We start from the raw sequence: 13,772 nt of genomic DNA on the forward strand, positions 1-13,772 counted from the left end.
GGAATTAAAGGATTACTCTGATTGTAAGCAATAGGCTCCCATCTGAGATCCCACCCTGATATGCGGGATCCAGTGTTATGCACAAAGTGGTTTGCTTTTCTGTCTTAGTACACTCAAGGTGTTCAACTTCCAACCTAAAAGGGCTTTTGTGAGTGAAACAGGCACAACGTGATTCACTGCTCCTTCGATCCTGTGCCTGCTGAGGCCAGGTAGATGATCTTTGTTACCTTTTTCTATATAGCTCTGTGTTGTGCAGCTGCATTCTCCCACAGAGATGTTGTGTTCCTGTCTACAGGCATCTCTAGGAGGTTGATGAAAGCTGCCCTCGGGTCACCGTAAGAAAGCATGTATTCAGATTTACGGTTGCATTTTAGATCATTTGGGAATTCTCTTTCTGCTGACACCGGGTAATTCTGGTCTAACTTGCTCTTTTCTTAGCCACGACTTGGTTTGAGGGCTTGTCTTGTGCCTTCTGGAGTAGCATGAGATGTTCTAGATGCTGTTGAGAGGCAGCATCAGCCAGATTGCTTACCTGTTGTGGTTACTAATGTGTTTTGGGGACATAGTTTTGTTGAAGCAGCAACTTGCGTGATTTTATATAGTTTTGATCTATTATTTTTTCATGTTTCAGGAGTTAATTTGAAGAATCTTCTCAATTTTCCTCTGATTACTTGAGTTCAGCTTTTGGAAAGAAGCTTGCTTCTTCTGCTAGTGTGGTTTAATCCTTCCTATCATTTTGATAAGCCTTTTATTTCTTTTATATATATTGACAGTCTGGAGTTGCTTTGGACTCTGGCCAGCCTTTTGTGTATTACTGGCTGGCATGACTGTGGGGAATTTCGGCTGGGTTTGTTGTAGTGCAGTGTCATCAGCAGCAACACGTTGGAAGTTTAGAAATAAGGATACATGCTTTTGGAATCCCTTGACAGTGCAAAATGAAATTACAATGTGAAGGGCCTTAATTGCGTTACAGCCATAAAGAGAATTTCAAGGGAAAATGGCGGTACTCTGGGACAGTTTTGACTGTGTAGTAGTCTTAAATTTCAAACAAGATAATCTCTTTTTCTTCCCTTCTCTTAGAAGGCTGCAAGTCTCTGGACCAGCTGAACCTCACAATTCCGGTGGCAGGGCACCCTGCGTCACCTGCCCACCCGCTCTCAGGATGTCCTGTACCCAGCGTGCCGCCAGCTGCAGAACCTGTTCCTCATCTGCAGACCCCCAACTCTGACCCTCAGACCATGGCCCGTGAATGTCCCCAGAGCTCAAAGCCTCCCAGTGGCTCCAAATCCGGTCTCCGAAATACGCCAGGCTGTCTGCATGCCTCTGACAGCAAAACAGTGGGAGGCCATTCCCATCCAAAGCAACAGCGCATCAGCAGGCGAAGGGCCACCAATGGCTGGATACCTGTTGGCACAGCCTGCGAAAAGGCTGTCTATGTTGTGGTAGGTGTCTGGAGTGCTGTTGTTTTTGATTTTTTGTTTTGTTGTGGTTTTTTTTGGTGTACCCATATCTATATGTGTATCTTCAGAGGTAGAAGATGACAGAGAGGGGAGGGTTTTGGCTTCTGTTTCAGGGTAGTGGTGGTTGTTAGATGTCCAGTGCTCTAGAAGACAAGCTGTGGATCAGCAGGGCTGGGCTTTGTGGCTGACCTGTTGGCTTTGTTTTTCTCATATTACATTGCACAGCATGATGGACAGTTTGCAGAGGATGGAAAACCTGCCACTCCTCTGCTACCATCAGTTGAAATGCTGTCATGATGAATAATTTGGCATTTACCTGCTGCACCTGTGAGTCCATCTTACAGGGAAATCATCCTCCAACTTCTTCCTTCTGGGCGATGTCAAACCTGTTTTGAGGAGAGGAAGGTTTTAGCTTTGCTGTAAGCAGCTGTCCAAAGGTAGCTCTTGTAAACTTGTTCTTCTCACAGATAGTGTCCATAGTCCAGCAGAGATCTCCCAAAACACACAGAGGACTGAAACAGTTTCCTGACTCCCAGATGGATTTTTTTTCTAGCATTCAGTAGCCTCTAATTGGTAACTCACACATTGGCATGGACAGTCACTCCTTTGAAGTCTTCTCAACTGTGCTTACTCATTTGTTGCACTGAGGTGCAGAGAGTAGCTGCTGTAAAATGGGAGACCTGCTGACAGAAAGTGTAATTACTGTAGTAATGCAGTAAAGTCTGCTTGCTTCTAGTAACTAAATTGAAAGAAAAGTTAATATCCTTCATTTTATAATGTAAGATCTGTGGGCATGAAGATCAGAACCCATTTGTTGTCTGGGAAGGTGGGACAATGAAGTGACCGTGCTAACTAAATGTCACAGCAATGGAAGTTGTGGCCCAACGGTACACACTTGATGCAGTGGCACAGCCTCAAGATGTTGAGAGCATTATCCAGGGGAGGGTTTGTAGCTTTAGCTCTCAGAGATGTACTCTGGCACCAAGGGGTGTGCGAGGGTAAAGTCCATGGAACCTGGAGATGGGTCTCTTTCATCCACTGTTCAGACTTGTCACTGTGCTTTTTACCTACAGAACTGAAGGAGCTTGATTTAATTTGAAAGGGTTTTAGTTTCACAGGTGTGTACTTTTGTGAGACCTGTTGTGAGACCTACTGTCTAGTTGATGACCTGTTCCTTTCTGCCAGACTAGGCAGGAAGAATAGTTGTTTTGTCTTTCGCTTTGTGAATGATAACCACAGATAGCTTACATACATTTGGATGCTATTCCATGATGAACTTTCATTACATATAAATGCCCTACCCATAGTTGAAGTAATCATTCTGACCCAAAATTTGCTTTTATAAGCCAACAAAGTGGAAATAGGGATGCTGTGAGTGGCCGTACACCGTGTGATTTATCTTGGAGCTCTCTTGAATTGGAAAGACTTGGCTCTGAGCAGGTTTAGGCAAGTTTTTAATTCACAGCAGGACCAAAGGAGTCTTGGATTGGGCTAGCAAACAGTAAACTAACTTTTTGCTTGTATGCTTGGGTTGCTCTTTCTTTTGTGTGCCAATGCTGTAGAATGAACCTGAACCAGCCGTTCGCAAGAGCTATCAGGCTGTGGAGAGAGATGGAGAGATTATCCGGGTACGAGATACTGTCCTCTTGAAATCAGGACCCAGGAAGAAATCTATGCCATATGTTGCGAAGATATCGGCACTGTGGGAAGACCCCAAAACAGGTACTGTGGCGAAAGGGTCCATTTAGCCTCTGGGTTAGGCAGATGAGAGCAAGATGGAACCAGGGAGGTGATGTATCTTGGAGAGCTGCAAGCTTTTTGATGCACTCTGCTGCTGCTAGATTGGGTGGCAAAGGGGAAGAGGTTAGTTCCATGGCTTTAGTTCTAGTTGTTCTAGGATCTCTTTAATCACTGGTCTGGAACTGGTAATTAAAATCTTTCTGGTCGTGAAAGCACATAATATCTGCCAACTGCTATCTTAGCAATGATTTCCTTTGTAATTCCACAGAAGTAGGCATCTCAGGAGCTGTTGTTTATTCAGATGCTCTAGCCAACTTTTGGGCTGAGGGTTGTTATGAGGCATGGGCACATCTGCAGAAGTTCTTGGTGGGCCCTGAAAAGAGTCATTTGACTGTTTGGTTTTGATGTTAAGGTCCTGTATCTGATTACTGATGGTTAAGTCAAGAATGCTGTGCCAAATATTTCAAGGTACAGTTCAAGCTTAAAAGGAAGAAAAGTTGTTTTTTGTAGAAAGTGGCAGTGGTGTTAATGTGGGAATTAATACCACAAGCACCAAGCTTTGGATAAGTGTTTTTTCAGACCACAAGCTGTAGTGGAGACTTTAAGGGAAACATTTGATTTTTGTGCATAACTCACCTCTGTGATGATGTAACAGAAGTAGAATGGGGTGAAGGTGCAGTGGAATAGCAGTGTGACTGACTTAATACAGCTCCTTGCTGTAAGAAAAGGATACCTAATTCATTGTGAAATACTTATCACAACACAGCTGTCTCTATGTGAGAGCTGTGGAAATGAAAGGGATGAAGCAGGAGGAGGAAGCAGGATGTTGGTGGGAAAACACTGCGGCAAAACCAATTCTTGACATCTTGGAATAAATCTTCTTGCAGGGGAGCTGATGATGAGCCTCCTGTGGTATTACAGACCAGAGCACACTCAGGGAGGCCGCAATCCCAGTATGCATCAGGTGAGACATCCAAATGTGGAACTTGAGGCAAGGGGTCTCCTGGTACATCCCACATTTTTGCAAGAAATGGGGGAGTAGCCTGAGATCTTCCTGCATTCTTGGTTGGCCTCAAACTCAGGAGGCTTAGCTTCTCATTTGAGTGAAATTGAGCTGTCTCTTGGCTGCTGTGCAGCTGTTGCCAGAGTTGTGAAGCAGTGGTGTCCAGCACATGGGCTTCCCCCAGTCTACTGCCATGCATAACTGCATAACAGGAGTTCTGCATTTTTCATATGCCCAACTGTGTTAGGTCTTAATGCTTCTACCTTCAGTTTGAGAAAATCCTGAGCATCAAGTGAAAGCTTTTAATCTGCCACCTTAAGAGTAAAGAGAATTGAGTTTACACTGAATCAAGATCAGATGCTTTTCCAAAAAGAGCATTCTAATCCATGCAGAAACACAGAGCTTGATGCAAAAACTCCCAGTGAAATTCCACAGTTTTTATTATGCAGTATGTTGGAATAGCTCTGTCACGTGCTGTCTTTTTACAGTAAAAACCCCCAAATCTACTGCTTCGGTTCTAGAAATCTGTACAGAATTGCAGATGCATCATCTGCCCCCTGTGTAGATTTATGATGAGAACTTAAGACTGATTTGAGGATGTTGTGCCAGTTTAAAGGAATTCACTTTTAAAAAGAAAAATGTGTGAGTCACTCTGACTTCACACCTTACTCAGCTTTGCTTGGACTTGCTTTGGGTGGCAGAACAGCTGTTTCCAAGCTAGAAAATGAACATTTACTGCTGTTTTCAACTCCCCAAAATCCTTGATGCTTTTTTTTTTTTTTTTTTTTTTTTCCTTCCACTTAAAAGGAAAAAAGCATGGGAGTACAGGTCTGGGGAGCAGCCAGGGAATTGTACCAGTCTGATTTAAAGAGCGCAGATTAATTCCTAAATCAAAATGTGATATCTTGTATTTTTCTGGTCCATAATTAAAAGCATGACTAGTTGCATTTTAATGCAGAGAGAGCACTAGTATTCAGCTCAGGAGGAACTGAACCACTTTTTTTGCACACTTGCTTAATTACACAAGACTTCAAATGAGAGATTGCCTTGTAGGCTGAGTAGCTGCGATAGGCTTGCCAAAGATGGCTCAGATAATTTTGAAGTAAGGAGCAGAGCAGAACCTCAATGTGCAGAAGTAGGATGTGGCATTTTCAGTTTCTCTGATTAAGCTTGTTCCCAAACAGTGGCCCTGTTTAGAGCTTAACTGTTTCCTCTGGGCTGTCAGCAGGAGTACAGCCTGCAGGTAACACTTCCAAACTTGTGCAGAGCATCCTTATTGCCTCAGATCATCTTTGCTGATCTAATTACATCTGAGATTCTTTAAAATTGTTCCATCTGCGTTGCCCCATATCTAACCAGAGCTAAGTTTCCTAAAGTGCCCTGGGAGAAAAATGGCTATTACTACTCCCTTCCCTAAAACAGTCTTTCAAATTGAATTGGGATGAAAAAAATAGAGAGAAAAGAACAGGTTGTTTTATCTTTGATATAAAAATAAATTAGGAGGGCCCTAATACTGCGTGACAGGCCAGTAGTTAAGATGACAAAGTGCCATTCAACCTCTGTTTCTACCCTTAGCTTTACAAATGACTGGGCAGTGTTTCCAGCCCAGGAAAGGGAAAATGAATGAAGAACTTCCCTGGGAGCTCAGAGGAATGTGTGGGTAGGGGGTGCTCCAACCTCCTGCTTGCAGAAGCATCACTCACTGGGTTTTCTGGATGTAGTGTGATAGCTCCGCCCACATGAACCCTGTACAAAGTCAAGTTTAGGATAAGTTGGAGCAAAAGCAGCGTATGTAGGAGTTGTTTTCTTTAGTTTCCTGTGCTCTCTGTAAGAGAGGAGGGTGTGAATACTTGGGCTCACAGAGAGTGTCAGGGGTGTTAAATGATGGGTTGCTGGAAAAAATTCTGGTACTCCCTATAAGTGGGTTACAGGACACCTGCAAAGTGTCAGTATTATTGGAAATATTGGCTCTAAAGAATATCTGCTTTGAGCATGCTTTTGTTGCCTCCCCTTTGAGGTAATGGTGTAGAGCTGCCTTTACCTCCCTGGGGCTCCTGGCCAGCGAAGTGACCTCCTTCTTTCTTTTGCAGAATGAGATCTTTGCATCCCGACATCAGGATGAAAACAGTGTTGCCTGCATAGAGGAGAAGTGCTACGTGCTGACCTTTGCAGAGTACTGCAGGTAGGTGGTGCTCTTAACTTGCTGCTGTTCCCGAGACCTGCATCTATCTCCAGCACTTGTCATTCTTTCCTTTTCCAGCCATTATCCAGCAGAATAGTCCCTACCCTACAGACTTCAGTCTAGGTATAGTTGGATACGCTCACTCTGTGTACAGGTTCAGTACTGTAACCTGGGAGTGCTTCCTCCATGCTAGACTTGTTACATATCTCATTGTTTTGTATATGATAGATGCTTTAAAGGGTTTACAAATGCTTGTGAATGGATGATTTTGGTATCTTCACATGTGGGCATCAATGGAGGACAGTACAGGAAAACCTACAGTGCTGGGGCTTAACTCAGTGGTAAATTAAAACTGAGCAAGTCTGGAAGTCACCTTGTACATTCATCCCCAGTGATACACAGATGCTATGGCTAGCTTGAATGTCTTCTGATATACCAGTATTGCTACTGGATCCTTGTATATGTGCTTGCAAATTTGAGTGATTTTTTTGACAAAAGGATCAGTCAGATTATTGACTAAAGCACTTACAGATAAGCTTTGGCTGATTAAATTTAAACTTGGTCAATACGAATATCAGAGTGTTCAAATTTAAGACTGCCAGCCTTGGATGTATGAATCTCTCAGAAAATGAGGGTTGAATAGGCACACAAGTTGGTAACATAAAATAGTGCTTGAAATGTCTTCAGTTTTGCTGGGCATACCTGGTTGACTTTTGAGTCTTACTACAGAGGGAGCATTTAAGTCTCTCTGCTTGCTGTTTTGCTTCTAACCTAGGGTTCCACTATTTGAATTTCAAAAAACAAACTTTTCCAGCTCGTTTTAAAATGGATCTTGTTCTTTCTGAAAACTAAAAAGCAAACTAGACTTTGGATTCAGACAACTCATTTCCTTTCTAACAATTCCTGCCAATTTCCTGCCAATAGGCAGGAATTTTTTTTGTGCTGTTGTGGATAAGGTCACCTTTGAGAATCCTGAAGGCCTCTTGAATTTATCCTTTGCTTACACTGGAAGTCCTACAAGGAAATAAAGATTTTTAGAGGCTGCTTTGTTATTTAGGAGTTGTAGTTGAAGCTGACTTACATCAGCTCTCAGAGATGGTTTTTGTCCTTGGTCAGTCTTGCCAAAGGGTTTACTAATGTAGGATGCAAAATCAGCTGGCCACGAAATCTGTCTGTACCACAAGCTCCTGCAGAAGGGTTGTTGAAGTGTCCTGCATGAGAACAGCAAAGTACCCAGAATACAGATATCTTTTTTTCCCACCGGTTTATTAATCTTAGAAGTGCTAGTACAGTTGATAGAATGAAGCTTTTTTCCTGTTGCTCTTTGCCTGGTGTAGAGGACAGGTTTATCCCTGACCTAGAGCTACTTGATATGCCATGCTTCAACCAGCTTTTTTTCAACTGGATAGTTGGTGTTGAGAAAACCTGTTTGTGAGGGAAATGCATGTATACAGTGTGGTGTGAAACTGGCATGAGTGTTTACAAAACTGATGTTCTTTTTAGCTTGACTGTAACCTTGTCTGTAACCTGAGCTTGTCTGTAACCTGACTTTGACTCCTGTATATAGGCACACAGCGTTTGGTCACCAGGACCTTAAGTCAATACATACTCCAAGATCTTGCTCTAACAGCAAGGAAGGAGTGGCCCTTATCGTGAGCTTTGGATGAGAAAATTGTATTCGACTCTCCAGCTTAAATGCTTTGTCCCAATCTTGCATGAAGGTAGCTGGAAGAAAACATGGTACCTGTTGTACTCAGTTCACTTGCATCTGTCTAAATGATGGCCTGATGTGCCAGACTTTGGGGGAGGTAATTAACAAAAACAAGGCCAAAGTAGTAAAGGTGAAGTGGATTGCTGCAGCATCTTTCCTACTGGATGGAGTCTGCCAGTATAGAAAGCAAGACTATTGGACTGCTTTGTATGGTTCAGTGTGGGATCAAAAGCCGTCCTGCTTTTGAGCAGAGGGTAATTCTACATGTTCCCTTGCCCTGTGCCCTTTATCCTTGGGCAGCCACTCTCATGAGAAAGGCTGACACAAACATCAGAAGTTGTGTGGTGAAAGATGATGTGAATCCATACTAACTCTTCCGATGCGATTACTTTGCAGATTCTGTGCCTTGGCAAAGCGTCGAGTCGAAGGGATCCCTGGCAGGAAAGCCGTCATGGTTCCTCCCTCGGAAGAATACTCCACACCTCTGCACCGCAAGGTGCCTGAGGACACTGACCCTGAGCTGGTTTTTCTCTGTCGTCATGTCTACGATTTCAGACACGGGCGCATCTTGAAGAATCCACAGTAGCATGGCTCTGCATTGAGACTGTGGTGAGGGTGAGCAGCGCTGGGGAGCTGATGGCAGGACGGCAGCCTGGGACATCTGTGTGCTCCCACCCATTTATCTTGTGCTGCTCGCAACCAAGAGCTCTCAGTGCTCTTTCCTTGGACTGAAAGGCGTGCATGGGAGCAGATCCCTGTGGAGGAAGGCAGTGGTTGAAAGCACAGCACTTCGTTAAAAGCATAAATGAAAATATAGACGTTAAAATAAATATATGTATATAGATATAGGTACTTGCATATGTAAATCTATATCTATATATGTATCTAGAGATGCATATATTGGGAAGGGTTTGTAGGGGATAAAAGCCAGTAAGCTGAATCAGAGCCATTGTTGGTGGGAGTGGTGGGAAGACACAGGAGGGATGTGGTGGTGTGTTATGTGAGTCAAGCTGTAATAGTCCTGTGGTTCTCATGTCCTCGTGTGAAGTGGGAGGACTGAGACCGGTTCCTTGGCAGACCGCAGGAGCCTCCTCTGTCCAAAAAGAAAGAGAGAGGATTCCTGGTGAGCGAGAGCTTCGAAATACAGCAGTTGCTTTTGAGGCTACTTGAATGCAGAGTAGCCTCGAGTCACACTTGAGTAGGTTTTGCAAGGAAGAGCTATTCCCTTTTTTTCTTCCTCATCTTTCTCTTCCCCTCACCTTCTTAAGAATTGTTCTGCAACTCACTGTTTGGACTGAGGCTTGGCAGCCAGACTTGGAAATCTGCTCCATCTCAGAGACAGGGAAGGACCTGGCGGGATTGATGGCTTTATGTCCTGGCATGACATTGTGAGAGCTGTACCCACACCCACAGGATTGCAGCAGATGTGCACTGCCCTAAAGCTGGGAGAGCACCAAGTGGGCTCCGTTGGTGAAAACGAGGTTTTCTCTCCTGAGCACTGCTTGCTTATATAGCATAGAAAGCTTTAGGGATAGAAGTGGGTTTACTCTTTCGTCCAGTTCATTCATCTGTAATGTCCTTTAATGCCATCTTCTCATTGTGAAGAAGCTAGATGACAAACACTTAAAGTGTTGCTTTTAGCTTTTTTTTTTTTATAATTTAACCCCCTTTTATGTCTCTGTTCTGACCCTGAGTTTCTCATTGAAGCCACCAGCAGAGCTGTCTCAGTGCTGCGCTGCAGCTTTCTCCCCATCTCCAAACTCATCCTGTCATCTGAGCAAGCTCACCAAAGTGGCTTTGTGGCTCCTGAAAGGAACTGAGTATTGGGGAAGGGTTTGCATTGAAAAATGTAACCTGAGCCTCATAGATATTTCTTTGCCTCTTGCCTTACATGTATAGATCCTAAGTAGACTTTAGCTTATCTCAATGCAAACTGTTGAAGTTGATTCTAAACCAAACCAAAGGACAATGTAACAGAGTCCGTTGAGTCAGCCACACCAAGCCGGGAATCCACATTTCGATTGCACTAATGTAAAGAAAGAGAACCAGTGCTGCATTAGCTCGTGTGCCTGCTGGCTGGAGCCACTTGGAATTGTAGGGATTTGCATTTTTCTGCTTTCTGCTGGGCTTCTGAACTCATGTAAAACAGTGGAAGTATTGAAACTGCTTTAACATTGTCTTGTCAGTGGATGTGGGAGGGAACAGCATTGGCTTGCTCCAACAGCTGCACGCCTGGTCTGAAAAGAAAACCCCATGGCATCAAATCTGTTACATGCAAATAGCTTGTTAATGCTGTAGATGTCCAGAATTGCTCTACATACCAAAGAGGGGAAAGTGTCTAGAAGAAGAGGACATAAAAAGAGGATGAGAACTGGCACCCACCATAGTGGGACAGCAGGGAATGCATCTCTCTGCTGCTGGGGGAACAATTTCTGCTGAGTGTTGGAGAAGATGTTGGAAAAACCCTGTTGTCCTTGCCCAAGGGAGAATGCCCAGCTTCAGGAGGCTTGATGCTAGGTGCATGGGCAGGAATTCATGGGCTAAGTATCTTATCTCATTTATACCTCAAGATACTGTTAGTGTCAAAGTAATTGCTCAGATTTCTCCTGAACAATTAGCTTGGGCACTGATGGTCTCTTGGAATGATTTAGTTGGGCCCAGTGGGAGTCAGGAGTTCTTTTGGGTGGAGGAAAATGGCATGGGGAAGGGAGGAGCATGGAGATGTTGGAGGATGGGATCCCTGCTGAGAGGGAGGACACTGGAGAAACAGAGCCATTCCTGCCGTCATGATACAGGGTGATGGGGGAACAGAGTGGCTGTGTCCTGGGGCCATGGGCATGTGGTAACAGCATGGAAAGGTGACTGATGGTCTTAAATACACACATTTGACTTGGTAGGGATTCCTGACACCTAGCCTGAAGCAGGTGAGTTGCCTGCAGCTGCCTTCCACTAACCCAAGTGCCGTCTGATGAAGGATTCATCAAGACCCACTGGCCAGGCAACCCTGAGCATTTCTGCACAGTCGGAGAAAGATCATAGAATCATAGAATCACAAGGTTGGAAACGACCTATAAGATCATCCAGTCAACTGTCTCCTCATCACCATTGCCACCACTAGTACTAAACCATATCACACAGCACGTCATCCAGACACCTCTTGAACACTGCCAGGGACAGCGACTCCACCACCTCCCTGGGCAGGCCATTCCAGTGCCTGACCACTCTCTGAGAGAAAAAGTTTTTCTTATGTCTAATCTGAACCTCCTCTGATACAACTTGTGGCCATTGCCCCGTGTCCTGCTCGATGCCTGGGAGAAGAGGCCAAATCCCTCTTCACCACAACCTCCCTTCAGGAAGTTGTAGAGTGCAGTGAGGTCTCCCCTGAGCCTCCTCTTCTCCAGACTGAACAATCCCAGCTCCCTCAGCCGCTCCTCACAAGACTTGTGCTCCAGACCCCTCACCAGTTTTGTTGCCCTTCTCTGGACACGCTCCAGGATCTCAACATCTTTCCTGTAGTGAGGAGCCCAAAACTGAACACAGTACTCAAGGTGCAGCCTCACCAGTGCTGAGTACAGGGGGATGATCACCTCCCTGCTCCTACTGGCCACACCATTTCTAATGCAGGCCAGGATGCCGTTGGCCCTCTTGGCCACCTGGGCACACTGTCGGCTCATGTTCAGCCGAGCATCACCCAGCACCCCCAGGTTCTCCTCTTCACACTCATCCAGCCACTCATCCCCAAGCCTGTAACGCTGCATGGGGTTGTTGTGGCCAGAGTGCAGAACCCGGCACTTGGCCTTGTTGAACCTCATCCCATTTACCTCAGCCCAGCGGTTCAGCCTGTCTAAATCCCTCTGAAGGGCTTACCTACCCTCAGGCAGATCCACACCACCTCCCAGCTTGGTATCATCTGCAAACTTGCTGATGGTGCACTCAATCCCTTCATCTAGGTCATCAATAAAGATATTAAACAAGATGGGTCCTACTACCAACCCTTGGGGTCCACCACTTGAAACGGGTCGCCAGCTGGACTTCACTCCATTCACCACGACCCACTGGGCACGGCCCTGTAGACAGTTCCTTTCCCAAAGAAGTGTATATCTGTTCAGACCATGGGCAGCCAGTTTCCCCAGAAGAAGCCTATGAGGGACCGTGTCAAAGGCTTTGCTGAAGTCTAGGAACACTACATCAACAGCCCTTCCCTCATCTATCAGACTAGTCACCCAGTCGTAGAAAGAGATGAGGTTGGTCAAGCACGACCTGCCTTTCGTGAACCCGTGCTGGCTGGGCCTGATCTCCTGGACTCTGCGTACATGCTGTGCAATCTCATCCAAGATGATTTGCTCCATAACCTTCCCTGGTACTGAGGTCAGGCTGACAGGCCTATAGTTCCCCGGATCCTCCTTACGGCCTTTCTTGAAGATGGGAGTCATATCAGCAAGCCTCCAATTCTCTGGGACTTCACCAGTTAACCAGGAGCATTGATAGATGGCCAAGAGGGGCTCAGCAGTCACCCCCGCCAGCTTCCTCAGCACCCGAGGGTGCAGTCCATCTGATCCCATGGACTTGTGACAGTCCAGACGGAGGAGGAGCTCTCTGACTGTCTCCACTGGAATTGCTGGGGGCATAGTCTGTGCAATGTCCCAGACTTCCAGATCGGGGCATAAAAAGCCCAGAGGATAACTGATCTGGCTGTTAAAGGCAGATGTAAAGAAGCATTAAGGATCTCAGCCCTCTCATTGTCCTCAGTGACCACATTCCCTGCTGCATCAAGTATAGGATGAGAATTATCTTTGATTCTTCTTTTCCCGTTGATATATTTATAAAAGGATTTTTTATTGTCTTTTACTGCAGAGGCCAACCTGAGCTCAAGTTGGGCTTTCGCCTGCCTAACTTCCTCTCTGCATACCTTAGCTACTTCTTTGTAATCTCCCTGAGCAGCCTGTCCCTTCTTCCAGAGGATGTAGACTCTCTTTTTCTCCTTGAGTCTCAACAGTAATTCCCGGCTCATCCACACCGGTCATCTTCCCCTGCAGCTCGCCTTACGGCTCTCAGGGACAGCCTGTTCTTGTGCCTTTAAGATTTCCGTCTTGAGGAGCATCCAGGCTTCCTGTGCCCCTTTACCCTTGAGAAGCGACTCCCAAGGGACCCGCAGTACAAGCTCCCTGAACAGGTCAAAGTCTGCCCTCTGGAAGTTCAAGAAGGTAGTTCTGCTGGCCACTCTTTTGACATCCCCAAGAATGGAGAATTCTACAATTCTGTGGTCACTCTGCCCAAGACAGTCCCCAACCTTCACTTCTCCCACCAGTCCTTCTCTGTTAGTGAAAACCAGGTCCAGCAGCGCACCACCCCTGGTAGGCTCTCCTACCAGTTGCGTAAGGAAGCAATCTTCTACACAGTCTATAAACCTCCTGGACTGCTTCCTCTGCGCTATATTTCCAACATATATCAGGGAAGTTGAAGTCTCCCATCAGAACAAGTGCTGGCAATCGCGTGACTTCTGCGAGCTGCTCATAGAATGCCTCATCCAACTCTTCGTCCTGATTAGGCAGTCTATAACAGACCCCCACCAAGATGCCACCCCTACAGGCCTTCCCCCTGATCCTTACCCATAGACATTCCACTCTATCATTCCCAACCCCAAGTTCTTCTACATCAAAACAGTCTTTAATATAA

At 45.5% G+C, this 13,772-nt stretch overlaps 1 protein-coding gene across 2 annotated transcripts in view; it reads left to right on the top strand.

The window, feature by feature from the left end:
* The window catches only part of BAHD1 (bromo adjacent homology domain containing 1), a 35,150-nt gene extending 24,887 nt beyond the window's left edge, over positions 1–10,263 (top strand). For both annotated transcript variants that reach the window (XM_052695360.1, XM_052695358.1), the window contains exons 3-7: positions 1,081–1,442; positions 3,023–3,182; positions 4,088–4,164; positions 6,294–6,385; positions 8,493–10,263. In XM_052695360.1, the coding sequence (XP_052551320.1) occupies positions 1,081–1,442; positions 3,023–3,182; positions 4,088–4,164; positions 6,294–6,385; positions 8,493–8,682 (881 nt within the window). In that variant the 3' untranslated portion in view covers positions 8,683–10,263. The remainder of the gene's footprint in view (positions 1–1,080; positions 1,443–3,022; positions 3,183–4,087; positions 4,165–6,293; positions 6,386–8,492) is intronic.
* The last annotated feature ends 3,509 nt before the right edge of the window (positions 10,264–13,772 follow it).

The sequence above is a fragment of the Tympanuchus pallidicinctus genome, unplaced genomic scaffold (genome assembly GCF_026119805.1).
Source record: "Tympanuchus pallidicinctus isolate F22 unplaced genomic scaffold, pur_lepc_1.0 scaffold3, whole genome shotgun sequence".
Taxonomy (NCBI): Eukaryota; Metazoa; Chordata; class Aves; order Galliformes; family Phasianidae; genus Tympanuchus; species Tympanuchus pallidicinctus.